Consider the following 20,198-nt stretch of genomic DNA (forward strand, 5'->3'; position numbering starts at 1 on the left):
TATATGAGCAGTAGCCCCGCCCCGGGTAGGTGAAGGCTCACCCGAGAAAGAGAAAGAACCCGGTCTCCGAGCCCCGCTGGGCTCCCGCAAACTATTCCACTCTAGGCTCAGGAATGCTGCCTGACAGCTCCGTGCTTCAGCTTCCTGACCTGGGGAAGGGCACGCATCTCGTAGAGCTGTCCAGAGGATTACATGGAGACTGTCGGGAGAGCCTCTGAAGGCCTAAATCCTATATGAGGAGAGATTAGCTGAAAATGATGGGGTTGACCCACCTGCTCATTTGGAAATTACTGGAGGCAGCAGAATGGCCTTTTCTTGGTCCTTGTTGGCCAATCCTCTCTGCCACGCTGGTCACTCATGATGCCCACTCCTCTCCACCCCTGGGGCTCCCCAGCTGCCACCCCTGCCCTGCCCTCCCTGCCCCCTGCTCAGCTCCAGCTAGGGGTCTGCGCCCAGATCCTCCTGCCACACATTCCCCCACGTGCCACACGCAGCAAGACCGCCAGTGTTCATGCACAGACTGGCCCTTTGCACAGCCCAAATTCTCCCGTGTCCCCAGCTAGACCCTGAGAGTCACTCTGTTGCCTCTAATTTATTGATCTACTGGACCCCACCAGCTGTGTCCCCACCCCACCCCCGGCTGCCCAACCTCACTGTGACGGAGTCTGGCTTCCTCCACACCCACCCCCAACACCCCCCACCCTGCGAGGCTTAGCTCCTGCCCCAGGCATCTGCTTTTCCTACTCTTGGCACACAGGGGCCCAGCAGCCCCTGGTCCCTGTGCCCTTGCAGACAGATCTGCTTCAAGAGGGGGGCCCCCATTTCTCTCTCCCAGCCATGCCTGCCTTTGGGGAGCAGTCTGCAGGGTGGGAGTCCCTCTCACTGGGACTCACCCCTCCAGGTCCTGGTGTCTGAGGGGCAGGGACTCCCTCTGCCCTCGTGGGGATCCTCCCCACACTCTAGCTGACTCTGTCTACCTAGTAACCAGGAGGCAGGGTCCCGGGACGGTCCTGTCTATCTCCCAGGCCACCGAGGAGTGCACCAAAGCCATCCTAGAACTAGAAGAAACTCAAAAGCACGTGAGCAGCTCCCTCTCGGAGAAGCAGGAACAGCTGTCGGTGATGCAGTCCAGTACTGACGAGCTCGAGGCCCACCTGGACCGGCTCTTGGCCCTTAAGCAACAGGTAGGCCAGTCTCCTGAGGCACCAGGGCCACAAGCGGCCAGGCATGGAACCTGCCCTCGCGGCAGCAGCATGCCCTCAGCCAAGGCCTCCTCCTGACCCAGTTAAGCGCAGGGACCCCAGTGCTGCCCAGCACTCTATGATCACTCGCTCACCTCATATGCCCTAACATCTAATAATATTGCACAACTTTTATGGGCCAGGCACTGCCCTGGGCGCAAAGGCGACAGAGCAGGCTCCTGGAGGCTACATTTTGGGGACAGAAGGACACGTGATAAACAAAATGAATGAAAAAGATAGCTTGTGTTAGGTGGTGATAAATATTCCGGAGAAAAATGAAAATGAGAAAGGGCACTGGTGGCTGGGTCTTTTGAGAAACATCTGAGTCCAGACTTGAAGGTGGCAAAGGAGTGAGCCGGCTGGGTAAAGCAGGGCAGGAGGCCGCTCTAGGGGCGGTCAGAGGCCAGCAGGCTGGACCTGAGGGCAGAGAGACCACAGTCCATGCTGTGCACAGCCAGGGGGCGGCGGTGATCTCAACTTTGGGCTCTTGTCAGGGAGGTGGGAAGACAGTGGAGGGTTTGGGGCTGAGGCATGGCTCTGGGTTTAGCAGAATCCCTCTGGCTCTCATGCCGAAGGGTCAAGGGTAGAACACGGGAGGCCTAATTGAGGTGATGCACGGACCGGGGCAGTAGCCATGAGGCTAGTGTGAAGCTGTGGGATTCTGCATATAATTTCAGCTGCCCCAGTGGGAGTTCCTGCTGGATTGGATGTGGTGTGAGCAGTAGAGGAGGGTCAAGTGAGTCTGCAGGGTCCGAGCCTGACCAGCAGAGACGGGAGGTAGCGCAGGGAAGTCCACTATGGGCCTGGCACCCAGCGCTATCAAATGTCTCTCAGATGATGGGCAAAGGAAAAGGCTCAGCTCACAGCACATCAGCCTCTTCTCCACCGTGTGGAGAATCCCTGTCCTTCGCCCTTCTCCCCCGGGCATTTTCTCCAGTCCTGAGTTTGTGTGGGAACAGTGGGTGTCCTATTTTCAAGCTGCATAACCTGATGCGGGGTCTCTTGTCCCACCCAAGAACCTCTCGGAGCTGGTGGCCCTGCAGACGCGGGTCAAGCACCTCCAGGCTGTGAAGGACGGGAGGTACGTGTTCCTGTTCCGCTCCAAACAGTCGCTACTGCACGAGCACAGGCGCTTGGAAAATCGGCTGGTCGTCATCAGCACCATCCTCGACCAGGTGAAGAACGAGTACCCCCAGTTCCAGGCGGCCCTGCTCAAGGTCAGCCAGACCATCGCCAGCAAGCTCCGGCCGTCCGAGTCCCCCTAGAGAGCAGCCTGGGCCCTCCCTCCCACGCCTGCTCCCCCCCACCCCTGGAAGAGACCAGAGTCTGTGTATGGAGCCATGCCCACCCCCAGAGACGCCCTTTCGGAGCAACAGGCCAGCGCGGCGGATCCGGATGCTCTCAGTCGCCCCCCCACCCCAGGCCATTCCAACCGAGTCAACTCCCAGCGCTTCCGGGGGCACTTCGGGGAGCCTCCCACCCCACGCAGGGCGGACTCCGCGAGCCTCTGTCCCGAGAGTGCCCAGAGGGGACCGCGGCGCCGCCTCCTCGCGCCCCGGTCCCACTGGCGTCCCGGAGGAGGGCCCGACGGAGAGCGGGCGAGGGCCAGGGGCCCCAGGACGCCGCCCGTCTCCAGCTGTCCCCGCGCGGTTGTCGCCGTCGCGCGACGCCCCGCCCCGCCCCAGCACCTGCCACCCGGCGGCTTCTCGGCCGCGTCCTGGGAAAGGGCCTTCAGAACAATTTCCAGCACGAAAATAAAATTCTTTTCTGAACGCGGAAGAAACGCGTCTTTGTCCGCCAGCGCCGCGCCCCCGCGGCGGGAGGCGCCCTCGGAGCGCCGGGTCGCCCTCCGCAGCCTCCGCTTTTCCGGGAACGAAGACGCTTTCCCTGCCCGAACGGCTTCCGCGCACCGGCCGCGCGTTGAGGGAGCCCGCGGTCCCCGTCCGGGAGGCCCTAAGGCCCGCGCGCCGTCCCCGGCCTGCACGCGCGTCCCGGCCGGTGCGCGCCGCTCGCCCCCTCTCAGGCTCGGGGCGCGGCGGTGGGCGGGGACGGGGAAGCCCCGCCAGCAGGGGGCGCGCGCGTCCGGAGGCGCGCACCCTTCCCAGGGCGCCTGCGCGGGCGCCTGTCACCCGGCCTGCCCCGCCCCCTCTGGCGCGTGCCCCGCCTGCGCCTGACGCCGGGTGGCCGTGGTGGGCCGGGGCGCGTGCGCGGACGGTAGCGCCGGTGGCGGGGAGGATCGGACGCGCGTGCGCGGAGACTAACGGGGTTGAGGGGGAGGTCGGAGAGCGAGGCGGGCTGGGCGCGCGTGCGCGGAGGCTGGAGGGGCGACCCCAGGCTGGACGCGCGTGCGCGGAGGTGAGCGGACAGCGGGCTGCGGGGGTTCCAGCAAAGGGCCGGGCGGGGACCGTCTGCAGCGATAGCTGCGACAGGGGCTGGGCGGTCGGGCCGGTCGGGGCGGCCTTGACTCCGTAAGGGGGCGGGACGGATCGATGGGCGGGATTGCCTGGCTGTGGCCGCGGGTGCAGAACTGAGCGCGTCCTGCCAGTGTCCGCGCGCGGCGGGCCGCGGTGACGACGGGGACCCCGGGGGTTCCGCGGTGCCCTCCGCGCCCTCGGTGCTGGGCGACGGGCGGCCGTTTGCCCAGTTGTGGGGAGGAAACTGAGGCACGGGGTAAGGACCCTGCGTCTCTGAGCAGGGCGCAGCTGGACTTTGAACCCGCTCGTCTACACCGCCACTCGGGTTGGGGGAGCAGAGGCTCCAGCTCTGAGCCACTTCCCTGAAGCGAGGTCACGGGGCCTCTGGGCCAGCGGCACCGCTTGACCTCCTGACCTTCTCCTTTTCCCCATTTTGTCTGGATTGTCCAGCCCTCCGGCGGACAGTCTTCCCGCGGCCAGGGTCTTCCCCGCGCGGAGCGGAGACAGCGGCAGGGGCGGGTCCTGGCCCTGCTGTGCCCCTGGCCACCCCCTGGCCACGCCCGCGCCCCTGAATTCCGGGTGGGGAGGGCCACCAGCACTGGGCAGGAGCTCCCAAGAGCGGGTTCCCCAGGCAGCCTCGCGGTCACGGGGTGTCACATGCGTCTGGATGGGGCAGGTGCAGCTGGGACACTGCCGTATAAACACGTGCACATTTAGTCTTGGTCCCCAACTCCTAAGACGCTGGGAACCTTGGCACTGGTAGTCTTTTCTGTGCTCACAGAATGACTGGCCGCTGGGGCCTCTGGGCAGCCTCGGGTGGGGCCCGGTCCCCAGAAGCAGGAGGCAGGAGTCTAGCGTGGGGACTGTCGGCCCACTTGCCCTACCCCCAGCCTCTGGGGAGGACAGAGGGGCTGGTGAGTGACAGTCACCAGTGGCCAGTGATTTAATCAGTTGTGCTTAGATAATGAAACCAAAACTCGTTGGGGTTCGGACAGCCTCCGAGCTGTGAACACACTTCAGCGCGGGAGGGTGGGCGGCCTGCCCAGCGAGGGCGTGGGGGCTCCGGACTCACCCCCATCCCCATCCCACCCACGGCCTCTAGCTGCCCCATCCTTTACAATAAACAGGTAACAGTATGTAAAGCTCCTCCCTGAGTGTGCTGAGTTGTTCCAGCCAATCATCGAACTAGAGGCGGATGCAGGGAGTGGGGCAAACCCTTGAATTTATAGCCCGTTATTTGCTCAAAGTGGGAGTGACAACGGGGGGGCTTGTGCCTGGGGTCTGAAGGGGGCAGTCCTGTGGGGCTGAGCCCTCACCTGTGGGGTCTGCACCGACACTGGGATTCATGTCAGGGTTGGAGTGAATCCCTGGGCTGGCGTCGGGAGAATGGGACCGTTCGTTGGCATGAGGGAAAACCCCACACGTTTGGGTCAGCAGCGCTGTGAATAAAAGCGGTTCATTCATGCACCCAATCCAGCAGTGGCCCACTGTGGCCAGAGTGTCCCAGGGGCCCTGTTTGTGTGTTTGATGGGTTCAGACTCCCTTGGGCCCTCACTGCGCTAGCCCTACTAGCGTGTGACTTCTCCCCAGTCCTTGCATGTTTCTGGGGGCACGATGATGAGAGCGGCCCCCAGGCCTCCTGCCACGCGGAGCTTGCCCCTGTCTGCTCCGGGGCCAGGCTGCTTCCCAGCCCACGACACTAGGGCAGGCCACCACTGAGAGACCTTGATCTCACTAGCGGCCAGCTTTGGCTCAGGTCCTCCTGCCAGACCCATGGAACCTTCGGAACCTTCCTCAGCCTACACGCCGGGCAGTCCAGGATGCTTGGACCCAAGCACTCCTCCCCTCGGCATCTGACGCCTCTGAGGTCAGATCTTGCCTGGGGTGACAGCTCTCCCAGCTTTCCTGGCAACCTCCCCGTTTTCTCTCGGAGAGAAAGGACTCCGTTAATTAAATCCGTGCACATTGGTCTTGTTGGTATCTTACTCCTCAGAGGAGCTGAGCCAACAATGTTCATCATAAAATATTTAGAACAGGGGCCCCTGGGTGGCTCAGATGGTTAAGCGTCTGCCTTTGGCTCAGGTCATGATCGCCAGGTCCTGGGATCAAGCCCCACATCGGGCTCCTTGCTCAGTGGGGAGCCTGCATCTCCCTCTCCCTCTGCTCCTCCCCCTGCTTGTGCTCTGACCATCTTTCTCTCTCTCTCAAATGAATAAATGAGAAAAACACGTAGGACATACAGAGAAGCAAAAGGGAGGTAGTAGTGGACTTAGCTCCCGAGCGCCCAGAGAGAGGAGCTGCCGCACACCTGACCGCAGGGGCAGGGAGGGCCGTCCGGGAGTGTGGCCCTCGGCCACAGAGCTGGCGACTTCTTACCAGGCTGTAGCCACTGCCCGGTCAGCAGAAGAGGGACCGAGGGAGAGTGGTGGGTGCCCTGAGGGCTCTTCCACTTCTAGCTCATTTGCCAAAACAGAGTGACTCAGCCCCAGTCTCTGCGGAAGCGGGACCGTGTTTCTGCCAGGCGTGCTGTGACTCGTCTGTTTGATTTACGAGCTTACCACATAGGTCTTTGCGTGTCATTAAATCATTTTACACACATTTTAAATGCTTTTCATTTGTAAGCAGTCACAGTACAGGGCGTCCCGAAACTCCCTATTTGGGGCTTTCCTCGGCTTTCCCTTTTCCCTTCCCTTGCTGTCTTTCTAAACAGTGCCAGCAGCTCGTCCCTCCCTGCCCGCCCCGGTTCTCTGCACACCTCATCCTGGGCACTGCCGGGCCAGCCACCGGTCTGCGTCTGGAAACTGCTGTGAGAGCCCCGCGACCCCCCCACCCCCAGCCACTCCGTCCCGCCTTCCTTGCTGAGCCCCGCTCCTCTCTCGGCAGGCCTCCAGGACCCAGCCGGCTGCCTGCAGGGGCCAGCGACCATGGCCGCGCTGTGGCCTCCCAGCTCCCGCCCCCTGCTGGGGGTCTGCACCTTCGTGTCCCTGGCCACCGCTGTCTTCCTGGGGCACGTCCTGCTCCGTGATTTCTTGGTGGTCCCCCAAGAGCAGCGCGGCTTCTCCCGAGTCCCTGAGCAGCTGTATCACGCTCGCCAGCGGGAAGCCCGTGACCCGGGCCCCCAGCCCACCACAGGGTACCATGGCAGTCCCCGAGCGGCACCCAGCCAGTGCGATGTGCCCCCCAACAGCCGCTTTGACTGCGCCCCTGACAAGCCCATCACCCAGGAGCAGTGTGAGGCCCGGGGCTGCTGCTACCAGCCTGCGAGTCAGTGGCCTCAGGTTCCCCGGATGGGGCAGCCCTGGTGCTTCTTCCCACCCAGCTACCCGAGTTACAAGCTGGGGAACCTGACCAGCACGGAGACAGGCTACACGGCCACCCTGACCCGCACCAGCCCAACCTTCTTCCCCAAGGACATCTTGACCTTGCGGCTGGACCTGCTGCTGGAGACAGAGAGCCGGCTTCACTTCACGGTGGGCAGGGCCACCCGGGGGCAGAAGAAACGTGGGTGGGCGGCCTGTCAAGGTGGAACCGACTGGGTGCTGGTCTGGTGTGCAGATGGGTTGGGTGGCTTCACTGGGAGCCCAGGAATGAGCACACGGTGCCTACGCTCAGGGAGCCGTGGCCACTAAGACAGTGATCAGAAGGTTCTAGAACGTGCTCTGGAGGGCAGGGCCCAGGGCACAGTGGAGGGAGGTCAGGTCTCCCCCAGTAAGTAACCTCCCACCTGGGACCTTAAGTCCTATAGGACAGGAGTCAGCAAGGGGAGAGGTGGAGAAGGAAGAAGGCGGAACGTTCCAGACAGTGGGCAGTGGAATCTGGTGATCGTCCACCCCGCTGAGGGCAGGACCTGTTGTCTGATTCACTCCCTGCTGATTTCCAGCCCCTGGAACCATCTGGCACATAGCAGGTGCCCAGTGGAAACCCAGGCACTGAGTATGAGGAGGCCAAGCCAAGAGCGTCTGAGGCACAGAATTCGTTATAACTTTAACGAAGTGACTTCCAGCCGCTAGCATTTACCGGGTGATTGCTGGGCAGCAGACAGAGCCGGGCTGGCTGCTCTGATCTGACCCTCAGCCACCCTGCAACAGGCATGCTGGGTGGAACGTTGTTGCCAGGTTCAGCCAGTAAAAATGCAGGATGCCAGTAACTTTGGATCCAGAAAACCAAGGAATGGGTTTATAGTTGTTAGCGTACGTCCCATGCAATATTTGAGACATACTGGAAGAAGTGTGTTTGGAATTCAGATTGCCTGGGTGTTGTGTGTCTTCCCTGGAGACCCGCGCGGGGTGGTCCCCGGGCTTGGGATGCAAGGACACGGAGGCTCAGTGGACCATGTCGCCCACGCTCCCATGCTGTGTGCGGCCACGCTGGGCCGTGCACGGAGTCCCCACTCCTCTGGAGGGTGAGGGCGGGGTGATGGGGGGAAGGCGTGCCAGTCCACAGAGAGCCTCACGGCGCCAACATCTGACTTCTAGATCAAAGATCCCGCCAACAGGCGCTACGAGGTGCCCCTGGAGACCCCGCGTGTCCGCAGCCGGGCCTCGTCCACACTCTACAGTGTGGAGTTCCAGGAGGAGCCCTTTGGGGTGGTCGTGCGCCGGAAGCTGGATGGCCGGGTGCTGTGAGTGCTGGTCTCTGTGTCCCCACCCCAGCGGGAGGGTCAGGGCGCCATCCCTGCTCCCTCCACCTGGAGCCCTCCCTCCCCTCACTCAGCTCCTCAGCCACCCCTCTGCAGAGGCCCTCCTGACGTCCCCCAGGGAGGGCCCACTGGGGGTGGCATCCTACCAGGGACCTTTGGCAATGGCTGTCCCACACAGAGCACCCGCCCCAGTGTCGAAGGTGCCCAGGCTGAGAAACCTCGGTCGGCACTGCGGGCAGCGTCCCCTTGCCACTTCCTGTTCACATGCATGTGATTTAGTGTCCAGTGCCATGTGTCACTTAGGTGCATCAGGCACCCCAACAGCTGAGCAGTGGGTGCTGTTACTATCCCCACTGTCTGGACAGGGAGACTGAGGCAGGCCCTGAGGGCAGCTCCTGAGCCAGGGCCCTGGCATCCGTGTTATTGGCCACTGTCTATGTCCCATGCCCCTGGGGCTTCTGTCCGCTGAGGTCTTAGGTTTATCCGAATCGTGGCTGCTGTCTGCCCGCCAAGGAGCCTTTCCTGTTCCAGACACTCGCTCCTGGATCTCCAGCTCCTAACGAGGTTCTGACCCACAGTGGGCGCCGGCAGGATGGGTAGGGAGGACGAGGGCATCGGTCAGTCATGCCCTCGCCTCCAGGGGACACGTCACCTCCCCATCACACCCTGAGGGTTGGATGCACCAAAGTGTCCTGGAATCCAGTGTGGTGGCCGTGCCTCCAGTGTCTGACGGGTCCCCTGCCAGAGTGCCCCTGTCTGTCCTGATAGTGGATTCTGCAAGCACATTTTCACCCTGGGCCCTTTGCCTGTATACAGTCCCATGTAAATGAGTGCCCTGGGCGGACAGGGCTCCTTTTTGTCACTGGACGCAGTTCCATGTTTGGGAACGAGCTTGGACTTGCCTTAGGAGAACTCACCTCCTGAAATGCGTTTTTCTTTTCTGCTCCTTCTGGGCTGAGCGTTCTGGAGCTGCCCGCAGGGCTGACACAGTGGAAAGAGGCAGGGAGTGAGGGCAAGTACGATGTCATAACCGTGCTGAGAAAGTTCTAGAGAGGAGCTGTGCAGATGCGGAGGGCAGGGCTGGCTCTGGAGTGAGGGGCTCCAGAAGGCCTCTCCAGGAAGCTGACCTTTGAGCAAAGATCTGAGAGAAGTTTTCCGAAGCACTGAATCAGGTTTTGGTCTTGAAAACAGATACGTCTTGCCCAGGGGCAGGCGCGATGGGATGTCATCCCATGAAATCAGCATTAATAGGTCTTTCGTGCCCCATCTGTGGTTCTTGCCTTGTCCAGACACTGTGCCACCTCAGGGGGTCCTGCCCTCCCCTGGGTGGACAGCTCCATGGGCTCTGGGGAAGGACGTGGCCAGGGTCTGGGAGTAGATTTGGTCCTTGCAGAAGGATCTTGAGGCCACCTCAAGGACTGGAAGGGTTCGGGCAGCCCTTGCCCAGCACCGGCTAGCAGCCAGGGCTTATGGAGCTGTTCCCTTCTGGATGCCCGCCTGGGGCAACGTGGGTAGAGCCAGGTAGTGTGGGGGGGAACTCTCCACACCTGGGTCAGGTCCCCTGGGTCGCTGGGCCTCCCGTGGCTGCTTCTGTCCCAGGATTAGTGTGTCACAGCGTGGCCAGGCCTCTCCAGCCCTCCTCAGGGGCCACCAGGGGTCTCTCTGGTCACCTGGCCACCTAGGATGCCAAGGCTGCTGGGCTCTTCCTGGCAGGCTGAACACGACGGTGGCGCCCCTGTTCTTCGCCGACCAGTTTCTGCAACTGTCCACCTCCCTGCCGTCCCAGCACATCGTGGGCCTTGCCGAGCGTCTCGGCTCCCTAATGCTCAGGACCAGCTGGACCAAGATCACCCTCTGGAACCGGGACATCGCCCCCGCGGTAAAGGGGGTGGCGAGGCGGGGACTGGAGGCACCGCGTGGGGGAGGGCGCTAACGAGCTGTGTCCACACGCCCAGCCCAACGTGAACCTGTATGGGTCCCACCCTTTCTACCTGGTGCTGGAGGACGGCGGGTCAGCTCACGGGGTCTTTCTGCTGAACAGCAACGCCATGGGTAAGCAGGTGGGCACCCAGTCCCCGTGTCCCGCAGCCAGCGCTCCCTCTGAGCCCCCAGGCCGGCGGCTTCCCTCTGTGTGGCTGCACCCCCGCCTTCAGGGGGTGAGCACGGGGCTGTCTGCACCTGTCCAGACCTGCTAGCGGTCGAGGACTGGGGCCGTGTGGAGGGCCTTGGGCCTTGCCTCCCCAAGAAATGAGGCCAGTGGGCCGTGGCTTCTGCCAGCTTCGCCCTTAGGTACCCCCAAGATGCACTCTGGGACCCCTGCTCTGAGCAGAGGCCGGAAAGGGGAGTCCTGGGGTCTGTTCGGCTCCAGGCTCTCAAAGGAGTCAGGCTCAGGGGAACTGTCCCCAGGCCCCAAGCAGGCTGCTCCCAGCTTCCCTGGTGGGATGTGACCCCTCTTCAAGGTGCCGTGGAGGCGGGGATCGGGGGAAGGCGGCGCGGGTGTTTGTTCCTGAGCCCCAGGGCTGCCTCCCCCAGACGTGGTCCTGCAGCCGAGCCCGGCCCTCAGCTGGAGGTCGACAGGTGGGATCCTGGACGTGTACATCTTCCTGGGCCCTGAGCCCAAGAGCGTGGTGCAGCAGTACCTGGAAATCGTGGGTAGGCCTGTTCCGCGGCCCCGCACCCCCCATCCCTCCTGTCCCCCCAGCTCCCTCAGGTCCCTCCACCCCTCCCCCGCTGCCTGCCTGCTCACGGAGCCTCCCCCATCCCGCTGGACCACAGGCTACCCATTCATGCCGCCCTACTGGGGCCTGGGCTTCCACCTCTGCCGCTGGGGCTACTCCTCCACCGCCGTCACCCGCCAGGTGGTAGAGAACATGACCAGGGCCCGCTTCCCCCTGGTGAGTGCTGGGAGGGCGTGCTCAGGGGCGCTGGGCCGGGACACAGGCCCCCAGGCCGGCTGTAGCGGACCCTGTGCTGGCTGCAGGACACCCAGTGGAATGACCTGGACTACATGGACGCCAGGAGGGACTTCACCTTCAACATGGACGGCTTCGCGGACTTCCCGGCCATGGTGCGGGAGCTGCACCAGGGTGGCCGGCGGTACGTGATGATCGTGGTGAGTGGCCCTCCTGTCCCGTGCCACATGGGGGCTGCCTCTCCGGAAAGGGGGGGCCGGGCGCAGGGCCGGGCTCTGAAGGGCCCCGCACTCCTGGGGCCAGTTCTCGCGGCCGAGCGTCCAACTGCATGGCTGGAGGAGATGGGGAGGGGGCGCTGAGGCCAAGGGGCTGCACAGCGGACACCCCACGGTGGAGGGATCTGGTCTGCCCGGAGGTCGGAATCATGCTGACACTGGCCGTTTCCCTCAGTTCAACCCTCGGAGCGCAGCCAGCATCTGTGGCCGCTCAGGGCAGGGAGGGCGGATGTGGACCTTCTCTTATTCTGAAACCCGAGAACCTGTAAAGCAGAGCCCAGACGTGCATGCTAGGGGCCCCGCAGGCCAGTCTCTCCCCAGACGTGTGCATCAGCACGCACGCCCCCTCCTGCCTCTGTTCTTTCTAATGATGTATCGGGAGCATTTTCCCATTTCCCCAGTAACTGGTGCCTGGCTTTGGGCATTTCCTTCTCCTCTGACCCCGCTCAGGACCCTGCCATCAGCAGCTCAGGTCCCCCCGGTAGCTACCGACCCTACGACGAGGGTCTGCGGAGGAAGGTTTTCATCACCAATGAGACGGGGCAGCCTCTGATTGGGAAGGTAGGGTGGGGGCCACCGGGGGTCCGGGGTGAGAAAGCACGAGGCCCAGCCAGGGGGAGCAGGGGGCTCACTGTTGGGAAGAGGATAGGATTCAAGAAATCATGCTGTCCAATGAGACAGTGTAGGGCAGGTAGGGGGAGGGTCACAGCTGGAAGTGACGGGGGCTGTGGATTGATGCCACCTCAAATCCTTCCATCAGGGGCCCTTGACTTTGTGGGCAGCTGGGCCCAGCCCAGGCATGAGCTCTACAGACCCTCGGCAGGGGTCTCTGTGTCCTCAGCCCCTGGGGGCTTCCCAGCTCTTCCCATAAGGCGCCTGGCAGAGCCCCCAGCTTCCTGTTCCGGGGCGTGCCCTTAACCAAGGGAAGGGGTTCCCCGCTGAGGGGAGGCTGGGGAGGCCGTCGGGGGTGCAGAGGTCCGTGACTCGGTCCCGGGGCCCTTGTCTGAAAGTGAGGTCTCAGCTGAGTGTCCCCCCCCATGACCCCTACCGCCACCGCCCCTCACCTCCACAGCCCTCCCACCCCCAGGCAGACGAGCAAGGCTGTAGCGCTGGGGGGCTGGTCTCCCCTCTGGCCTCTCCTGCAGGTGTGGCCCGGGTTCACCGCCTTCCCCGACTTCACCAGCCCCGAGGCTTTGGACTGGTGGCAGGACATGGTGTCCGAGTTCCACGCCCAGGTGCCCTTCGACGGCATGTGGATCGTGAGTGTCCCGAGGGCTGTGGGACTGGCCCTGCCGTCTGCCCAGGGCAGGGCGCCCACCGCCAGGGCCTCTTTTGCAGGACATGAACGAGCCGTCCAACTTCGTGAAGGGCTCTGTGGATGGTTGCCCTGACAACGAGCTGGAGAACCCGCCCTACGTGCCAGGTGAGTTCTCCTTCCCGTCCCCACGTGCTGCCTTCCTTTCCGAGGAGCCGATGGCACAGCCACCATGAGAAGGGGAGGGCAGCCCCGGGCGGAAGGTCAGGCTGGGGAGACATCAGCCAGGCAGTGCGGACCGGGGCACCCGCTGCTGGCCGGGGCCCTCCAGAGGGAAGGTGTCTCAGGCTCAGGGACAGGAACGGGGAGAGACCAGAAATGCGTCAAGAGCAGGTGGGCGTGAAGTCTGCGGTCTGCAAAGGTCGGCCTCAGCCTCCCCCTCTCCCTGTCCTTGGAAGGGGGGAGATACTCCCCCTTTCGAGGGGGCTCCTGTGACGTGGGGGCACCAGCGGGCCAGGCGGAGGCTCCACAGACAGAGACGGCCTGCCTCTCTTCCAGGGGTGGTCGGCGGGACCCTGCGGGCTGCCACCATCTGTGCCTCCAGCCGCCAGTTCCTCTCCACGCACTACAACCTGCATAATCTGTACGGCCTCACGGAAGCCCTGGCGTCCCACAGGTGAGGGCCGTGCTCACGGCTGCCCCGCGCCCTGGAGGAGGGCCTGCTGGCGAGCACACAGAGACCCAGCGGGAGCCTGGAGGGACACCTGTCCTCCCTGTGACACGCTCACCTTGCAGGGCAGCCCAGCGGCTTGGGCCAGACCCCCGCCCTCCTGGCCTTGGCCCTTTCAGCGGCTCGCTCCCCGCTCTGCCTCCCTCCTGCACCCCCACATGAGGCGCGGGGTCACACCGGGGCTCCCGGGCAGCCCTGCTCCTCACTGCCCTGTCTCCCTGCTCTGCGCAGGGCCCTCGTGAAGGCTCGGGGGACGCGGCCCTTTGTGATCTCCCGCTCAACCTTCGCCGGCCACGGCCGATACGCCGGCCACTGGACGGGGGATGTGTGGAGCAGCTGGGAGCAGCTGTCCTACTCCGTGCCAGGTGAGAGCCCCTGTCTGCAGCAGCAGCTCAGAACGGAGTGCCGGCCCCAGCTCAGCTCAGCGAGACGCTGCTGGCGCACGTGGGGCGAGAGACCTACAGGCCCCTGTGCCCCTGTGCCCCGTGCCCCCGTGCAGGGGGCTCACCCGTGCGGATCGGCTGCCCTGTGGCGCTGTGCCCTGTGCCCCCGTGCAGGGGCTCACCCGTGCGGATCGGCTGCCCTGTGGCGCTGTGCCCCGTGCCCCCGTGCAGGGGCTCACCCGTGCGGATCGGCTGCCCTGTGGCCTGTGCCCCGTGCCCCCGTGCAGGGGCTCACCCGTGCGGATCGGCTGCCCTGTGGCCTGTGCCCCGTGCCCCCGTGCAGGGGCTCACCCGTGCGGATCGGCTGCTTGTGCCCTGTGCCGCTCTGGCAGGCCATGATCTAGTTTCCAAGCATCCCCATCGCGCCTTACGCCAGCCACTGCTGGCGAAGCAGTCAGATTCCGTCCTCTCAAGATGTCCCTTCTGGCGACCTGAGCCCAGCCTGCGGGTGCCGCCCACCCCACCCATGGAGGAGAGTTTGACTTTAGTTCTCAACAGCTCTGATGCTGCAGACACGTGCTGGGCAGAGAGAAGGGGCCGGGGTGCCGTCCCTGGGTCAGCACCTGGCACTGCTGGGCCTCCAGCAACCTCCCAGCCTGGGAGTGCTCTGGTGGTGGCCGGCCTGCGGCGGTGCGGGGTGCGTCTGCAGACCTTTGGGCCATGGGGAAGACCTGCGAGGTGAGCTCTTGGAGGAGGAGCCATTCCTCCTTCCAGAAGGCACCGTCCGGCTCTGCCCACAAATGCTACCGGCTCTGATGTCACCCTGGGGCAGGCACAGCTCACCAGGGCCCAAGCCCCTGCAGGCCAGTCTCTGAAGCCCCTTGGAGCAGGTTCCTGGCCCTGCGCCCACCCCTCGTTCTCGGGCTGTAGCGCTCGTGGGCACTGATCATTCCATGGCAGAGGTGACGTTGGTCCTGGGACCTGTTGCAAGCCAGGCCCTAGGCTGGGTCGGGTCTGCCCTTTGGCTGCCGGTCCCCGAGGAGACTCTGAGGAGAGGGAGGGCCCAGAGCAGCCTGGTCCTGCTGAACAGTGGCGGGTGCGCCCCAGCTGATAGGACCCGCAGCCACCTGACCCTTCAGCAGCTCGGGGGCTCGCTGACCTCCCGGCCGCACACACCAGCTCACACTGGCTGCTGATGGCCCAGAAACGTGGGCTCCCCCAGCCCTGGATGCTCGTGGTCCAACTCACGGCATCGGAGCGGAGAGCCCTTCCTCGTGTCCTCCAGCTCCTGGGAGTGGCCGGCAGCCCTTGGTGTCCTTCATGGGGGGCTGTCTCTGCCTCCGTTCTTGCTTGGCCATCTGCCCCGTATGTGTCATCACGGTCTGGGCTTCCTCTCACGCGGTCACCAGGTGTACTGGGTCAGGACTTCCGGTGACCTTGACTGAATGGTCGCCACCAAGAGCCCCTTTCCAAATAAGGTCACCTCAGCACAGAGGGTTAGGACTCGAGCACCCCTTTTGTGGGGACACACTTCCACCCTAATGGGCCGCTCTGCCCACCCCAGATGTCAGCAGGCAGTCTGCGAGGGACCCCCTTCTGCTGACCACCAGTGGAAGAGGCCAGGGCCAGCGCCGTACTGAACGGTGGGGCGGGGGCGGGGGGTAAGCCCCAGTCTGGCTCTGCCCCCCCAGAAATCCTGCTGTTCAATCTGCTGGGGGTGCCGCTGGTGGGGGCTGACGTCTGTGGCTTCCTGGGCAACACCTCGGAGGAGCTGTGTGTGCGCTGGACCCAGCTGGGGGCCTTCTACCCGTTCATGCGGAATCATAACGACCTCAACAGCCTGGTAGGGGCCCGGCGGGCCGGGCCGGGTTCCGCCCTGGGGGTCCCGCCGCAGACGTAGCAGCGCGGTCTGGCATCCATGCCAGCAGGCTGAGTCTCCCGCGGGAGAGGCAGGGACTTCGAGGCCTGAGAGCCAGACGCCACCCTCCCCTCCCCTCCCCTCCCCTCCCCTGCTGCAGCCTCAGGAGCCCTACAGGTTCAGCAAGACGGCGCAGGAAGCCATGCGGAAGGCCCTCAGCCTGCGCTACGCACTCCTGCCCTACCTGTACTCGCTCTTCCACCGGGCCCATGTCCTGGGCGAGACCGTGGCCCGGCCCCTCTTCCTAGAGTGAGTGCCTGGGGTCGGGGAGAGAGGGCCCACAAGCTGACTACCAGCCTAGTGGCCAGCAGGACCCCCATCCTGCTGGACGGGGGTGTTATCCCCAGACCGAGGGAGGCAGGGAGGAAACCCAGGCCCTCCCTACTGGGGGCCCTTTGCACCCCACTTCCCACCCGTGAGATTGCAGCTCAGGGCTGGGGACGGTGCAGGTTCCTAAAAACCCAGGGTGAGGGACACCCAAGTCCAGACCAGGCCAACCGGACAATAAGGCAAGTTGTAAAGCCATCCCAGGGTTGGCTTACGGGGAACAGGACCTTGGAAAAAACCCAACTGATGCCCCCAAGTAGGACTCAGATGTGTCAAAGGTGCCCGCAGGAAAAGACTGTGTCCGGCCCGTGGGTCAGAGCAGTCCCATGTGGTACAGATCCGTTAGCTCTTTGCAAAAATCCATTTTCCTCTCACGCTGTGCAAATGCAAGTTCCAGGTGGGTTACACCCTTAGACATCGAAACTGAAGCTCTAGGAAGTTCCATGGGACACAGAAGCAAACGTCCCCCCTGGCTGGAGGAGGGGGTTGAATTTAGGAAGAAAAGTTCTACTTCTCCGAACAGAAACTGAGACCATTATGACTTCCCTCATCGCGGAATCGCGAAGGCAAACACACTGGGGTCATCAGTGTCCCAAACTGACAGGGAAAACGCACTGGTTGGTGGGACGAGGACAAGCCAGCAGCAGACCAGTGGCCAGGAAGTTTATCACACTGGGGCCACAGATGGTGCCCTGCCCCAAGTGTGTGGCCAGGGAGAGGGCCTGTTTGCCTCCCGCGCCGAGCTCCGGGGGCTGGGACCAGCCTCGCCCCGTCCCGCCTGGAGTCCTCTGGCTCCTTGTGATTCCCTGAGGGCCTCCTGAACATGCTGAGGTCACCAGGCCCATGCGCCCACCTCTCGTGTTTGAAGGTTCCCCGAGGACCCGCGCACATGGACCGTGGACCGCCAGCTCCTGTGGGGGGCGGCTCTGCTCATCACACCCGTGCTTGAGGCCGGGAAGGTCCAAGTGACAGGCTACTTCCCCCTTGGCACATGGTACAACCTGCAGATGGTGAGTCCTGGGGACCAAAGATGTCCCTCCTCCCGGGCCTGGGGGGGTGGGCCAGAGGGCAGAAGGGAGCATGTGTGTGGGGACCCGGCTGCATGAGGGCCTCCTCGTGCATTTTCGCACCCAGGCTTTGCAGTGACCCATTTTCCAGATGAGAAGACTGAGGCCTGAGTGGCCCTGGTCTCCAGTTCTCCCACTCCAGAGTCCTGCGCCCGCCCCAAGCCTGCGTCAGGCTCTTAGTGACGTCACCGGGGCTCCGGCACTGTCCTGACTCATGACACGCCATCTCCCTTCAGGTGCCAGGAGAGGCCTTCGGCAGCTCCCCACGTCCTCCTCGGGCTCCCCTCATGTCCGCCATCCGCAGCAAGGGGCAGTGGGTGACACTCCCAGCCCCACTGGACACCATCAACGTGCATCTGCGGGCTGGGCACATCGTCCCCCTGCAGGTACCGGGGCCGGGCCCCCGAGCCTGTCCGCCCAGCTCTGGGGCTGCCTGGACCCCACGCTGCCCCTTCGGGAGAGGGTCCATCCCTAAACCTCAGGCAGAGAGGACAGCAACTAAGGGTTGAAGATGAGCTGACATGCTGTTCCCGGAGGGAGGCGGGGAATCCTGCCTCGTGTCCCCTCCTTGGGAAGCAGCGTGCAAGCCTCCGTGGGCTGCTCGTGTCCTCGAAGGTGTCTGCCCTGGCCAGAGGGGTCAGGACAGGCGCCCCAGCCCCTTGGGTGTAGGCTGTCCTGTGGGTCCTGCCTCCTTGCAGCACGGACTTGTCCCAGCCCAGCGTCCTTCCCGTTCTGACTCTGGAGGCCTCTGCCGGGCTTGAGATGGTGACATGCGCCACCCACTTTTCCAGGGCCCTGGCCTCACAACCACGGAGTCCCGGAAGCAGCCCATGGCCCTGCTCGCCGCCCTGACCGTGAACGGGGAGGCCCGAGGGGAGCTGTTCTGGGATGACGGGGAGAGTCTGGGGGTGCTGGAGCGTGGGGACTACACGGAGGTCATCTTCCTGGCTAGGAATGTGAGTCCCAGGACCTGCTGGAGCTGGTGGGCGTCGTGGGGACCCCCGTCCCCGGGTCAGCCTCGTGAAGGGAGCAGGGCCTGTGGGCCAGCCGCCCTGAGCCAGTCCTCACGCACCTGCTGGTGTCCTGAGGGTTTGCCCAGAGGCCCCCTCCCCCCTGACCCCCGCTGGTGGGGCTTCCTGGGCCATCCGCTGACACCTCGCTTCTGTCTCCCCGTTCCGCCAGAGCACCATCGTGAGTGAGCTGGTGCATGTGACTAGCGAGGGGGCCGGCCTGCCGCTGAGGAGGGTGACCATCCTGGGGGTGGCCGTGGCCCCCAGTCAGGTCCTCTGCAATGGCGTCCCTGTCTCCAACTTCAACTACAGCCCCGACACCAAGGCAAGAGGGCCCACAGCTGGGGTCAGAGGGCTTGTCCCCCAGGACGGTCGAGGGGGCAGGAGGTGCCAAGGACCTCTGGGACCTGGTGCCGTCCGAGCTGGGCCTTACAAGGGTGAGGGAAGGAGGGGAAGGACAGGCCCCGTGCACCCTGGATCTTTGCTCCTCCGGTGTCTACACAGACGGTGACGCGTGGGGCATGTTTAAATGCCAGCCGGCTTCCAAAGCTGGGGCGGCCAACACAGAGGACACCGTCCTCCGAACTCAGCTGGGGAGGCACAGAGCCAGAAGCCCCCGGGGCTGGGGCCGGCCCTGAGCACGCCACTCACCCCAGCCCGGGGTCCCGTGTGCCAGAGCTCGGGGCCTCCCCTCTGATGGCACCTGTCTGGTGGTCAGTTTTTACTTTTTTTTTTTTTTAAAGATTTTATTTATTTGAGAAAGAGGGAAAGAGCACAAGCAGGAGGAGAAGGAGGGGGAGAGGGAGAAGCAGGCTTCCCACTGAGCAGGGAGCCCGATGCAGGACTTGATCCAGGGCCCTTGGATCATGATCTGAGCCCCCCAGGCGCCCCGCTCAATTTTTATTTCTTATTTTTCCCCAGACCCTGGACATCCCCGTGTCCCTGCTGGTGGGACAGCAGTTTGTCGTGAGCTGGTCGTGACCCGGGCCGGCGGTGAGCCGGCCTGTGCGGGAGGAGACCAGTTTCTCCGTGGCCCCAGCGCCTGACCTCCTGGTCAGGACGTGTGGGTGGGCCTCAGGGTGACGCGCGTGCCCCACGTCTCATGGCGCTGCCCTCCCTCAAGAACCCAGATCTGCCTGTGTGTCTACCTCCTGGGCCCAGGGGCTCTGGGCCAGCAACACGCCTGACGGTTCTCTGCACAGATCCCATGGGCCGTGGCCCCAGGGTTGCCTCGTGTGTGCGGTGCTGTTCTGGAAGGCTTACCTCTCCGAAGCTTGTCACTGGAATGAGAATGATGTCGCCCACTCCCAGCTCGTCGCCTGCCCCCAGCTCCCCGCCCGAGACAATATAGGTGCGTTCCAGACGAGGATGGCGTGCCTGCACCCCGAGGTCACGCCGTGGGCGGCTGTGCTGCTCTGGCCGGGTGAAAGGACAGGGCTGGGCGGCCACCGTAGCCTGCTTTCTGGGCGATGCCCCCGGCAGCAGGGGGAGCTGTCCCCCCGTCCCCCGTCCGATGAGAGTGGGCCAGGGGAACTCCGGAGGGTTCACAGGACCCAGGGAAACCCTTGACCTTAAGTGCAATTATTATTAATAAAGGGGTCATTGCGATCAAGCTTCTGCTGGTCCTTCTGGGATTCGGGGCAGAAAGGACGTGTCTCAGGGCCAGGACATGGAGGCAGCCCTCAGCCTGCCCCTGGATGCCCTGGGGGTGGGGGGAGCTGCACGTGTGCCACGCCCCAAGCTCTCAAAGCAGCAGAGCCCTGTGCCACCTTCCTGGCGCCGCTCAGGGGCCTGGAGAACGTCCCACTGGGCGTGGAGTCCGAGGCAGGGTGGTTGGGAGATGGGCCCCTACACCTCATCCCAGGCAACCACCAGTCTGCAGTGTGTTTTCCAGAAGCTTATGGAAAGGGGAGCATCCCGCACGTCCCGCTGAGATCACTCAGCCTGATTCCTCTGAGACTCGCCCATGCTGCACGTCCCTGCTCGCCTCCGAGTGGTTATGCCACCGTGGGCCTCGGGGCTGGTTG

At 64.0% G+C, this 20,198-nt stretch overlaps 2 protein-coding genes across 3 annotated transcripts in view; both read left to right on the forward strand.

Annotated features, from left to right (window-relative positions):
- Positions 1-3,019, forward strand: part of LOC111160430 (coiled-coil domain containing 40) — a 35,804-nt gene extending 32,785 nt beyond the window's left edge. The window contains exons 19-20 of the mRNA XM_022523549.1: positions 1,026-1,184; positions 2,258-3,019. Coding sequence (XP_022379257.1) covers positions 1,026-1,184; positions 2,258-2,506 — 408 coding nt within the window. The 3' untranslated portion in view covers positions 2,507-3,019. The remainder of the gene's footprint in view (positions 1-1,025; positions 1,185-2,257) is intronic.
- A 539-nt stretch (positions 3,020-3,558) lies between these two features.
- Positions 3,559-19,783, forward strand: LOC111160434 (glucosidase alpha, acid). 2 transcript variants are annotated; one of them, XM_022523559.1, is made up of 20 exons: positions 3,559-3,596; positions 6,539-7,125; positions 8,131-8,276; positions 10,008-10,173; positions 10,250-10,346; positions 10,827-10,946; positions 11,070-11,188; positions 11,275-11,406; positions 11,932-12,042; positions 12,627-12,740; positions 12,820-12,904; positions 13,295-13,412; positions 13,698-13,831; positions 15,541-15,692; positions 15,868-16,016; positions 16,963-17,104; positions 17,398-17,547; positions 17,953-18,117; positions 18,344-18,496; positions 19,093-19,783. In XM_022523559.1, exons 2-20 carry the CDS (start codon positions 6,580-6,582, stop codon positions 19,150-19,152), a joined length of 2,859 nt encoding a protein of 952 aa, XP_022379267.1. In that variant the 5' UTR covers positions 3,559-3,596; positions 6,539-6,579; the 3' UTR covers positions 19,153-19,783. The 2 variants fall into 2 exon arrangements, with proteins under 2 accessions (XP_022379267.1, XP_022379266.1); XM_022523558.1 differs by lacking the exon at positions 3,559-3,596 and adding an exon at positions 6,406-6,461.
- Positions 19,784-20,198: the final 415 nt, after the last annotated feature.

The sequence above is a fragment of the Enhydra lutris genome, unplaced genomic scaffold (genome assembly GCF_002288905.1).
Source record: "Enhydra lutris kenyoni isolate GAN:26980312 unplaced genomic scaffold, ASM228890v2 scaffoldscaffold75, whole genome shotgun sequence".
Taxonomy (NCBI): domain Eukaryota; kingdom Metazoa; phylum Chordata; class Mammalia; order Carnivora; family Mustelidae; genus Enhydra; species Enhydra lutris.

Coding starts and splice junctions, on each gene's coding strand:
- LOC111160434 (XM_022523559.1), top strand. CDS start 6,580: ATGGCCGCGCTGTGGCCTCCCAGCTCCCGCCCCCTGCTGGGGGTCTGC. Junction 17,548..17,952: donor GGCACATCGTCCCCCTGCAG/GTACCGGGGCCG, acceptor CCACTTTTCCAG/GGCCCTGGCCTCACAACCAC. Junction 18,497..19,092: donor ACTACAGCCCCGACACCAAG/GCAAGAGGGCCC, acceptor ATTTTTCCCCAG/ACCCTGGACATCCCCGTGTC.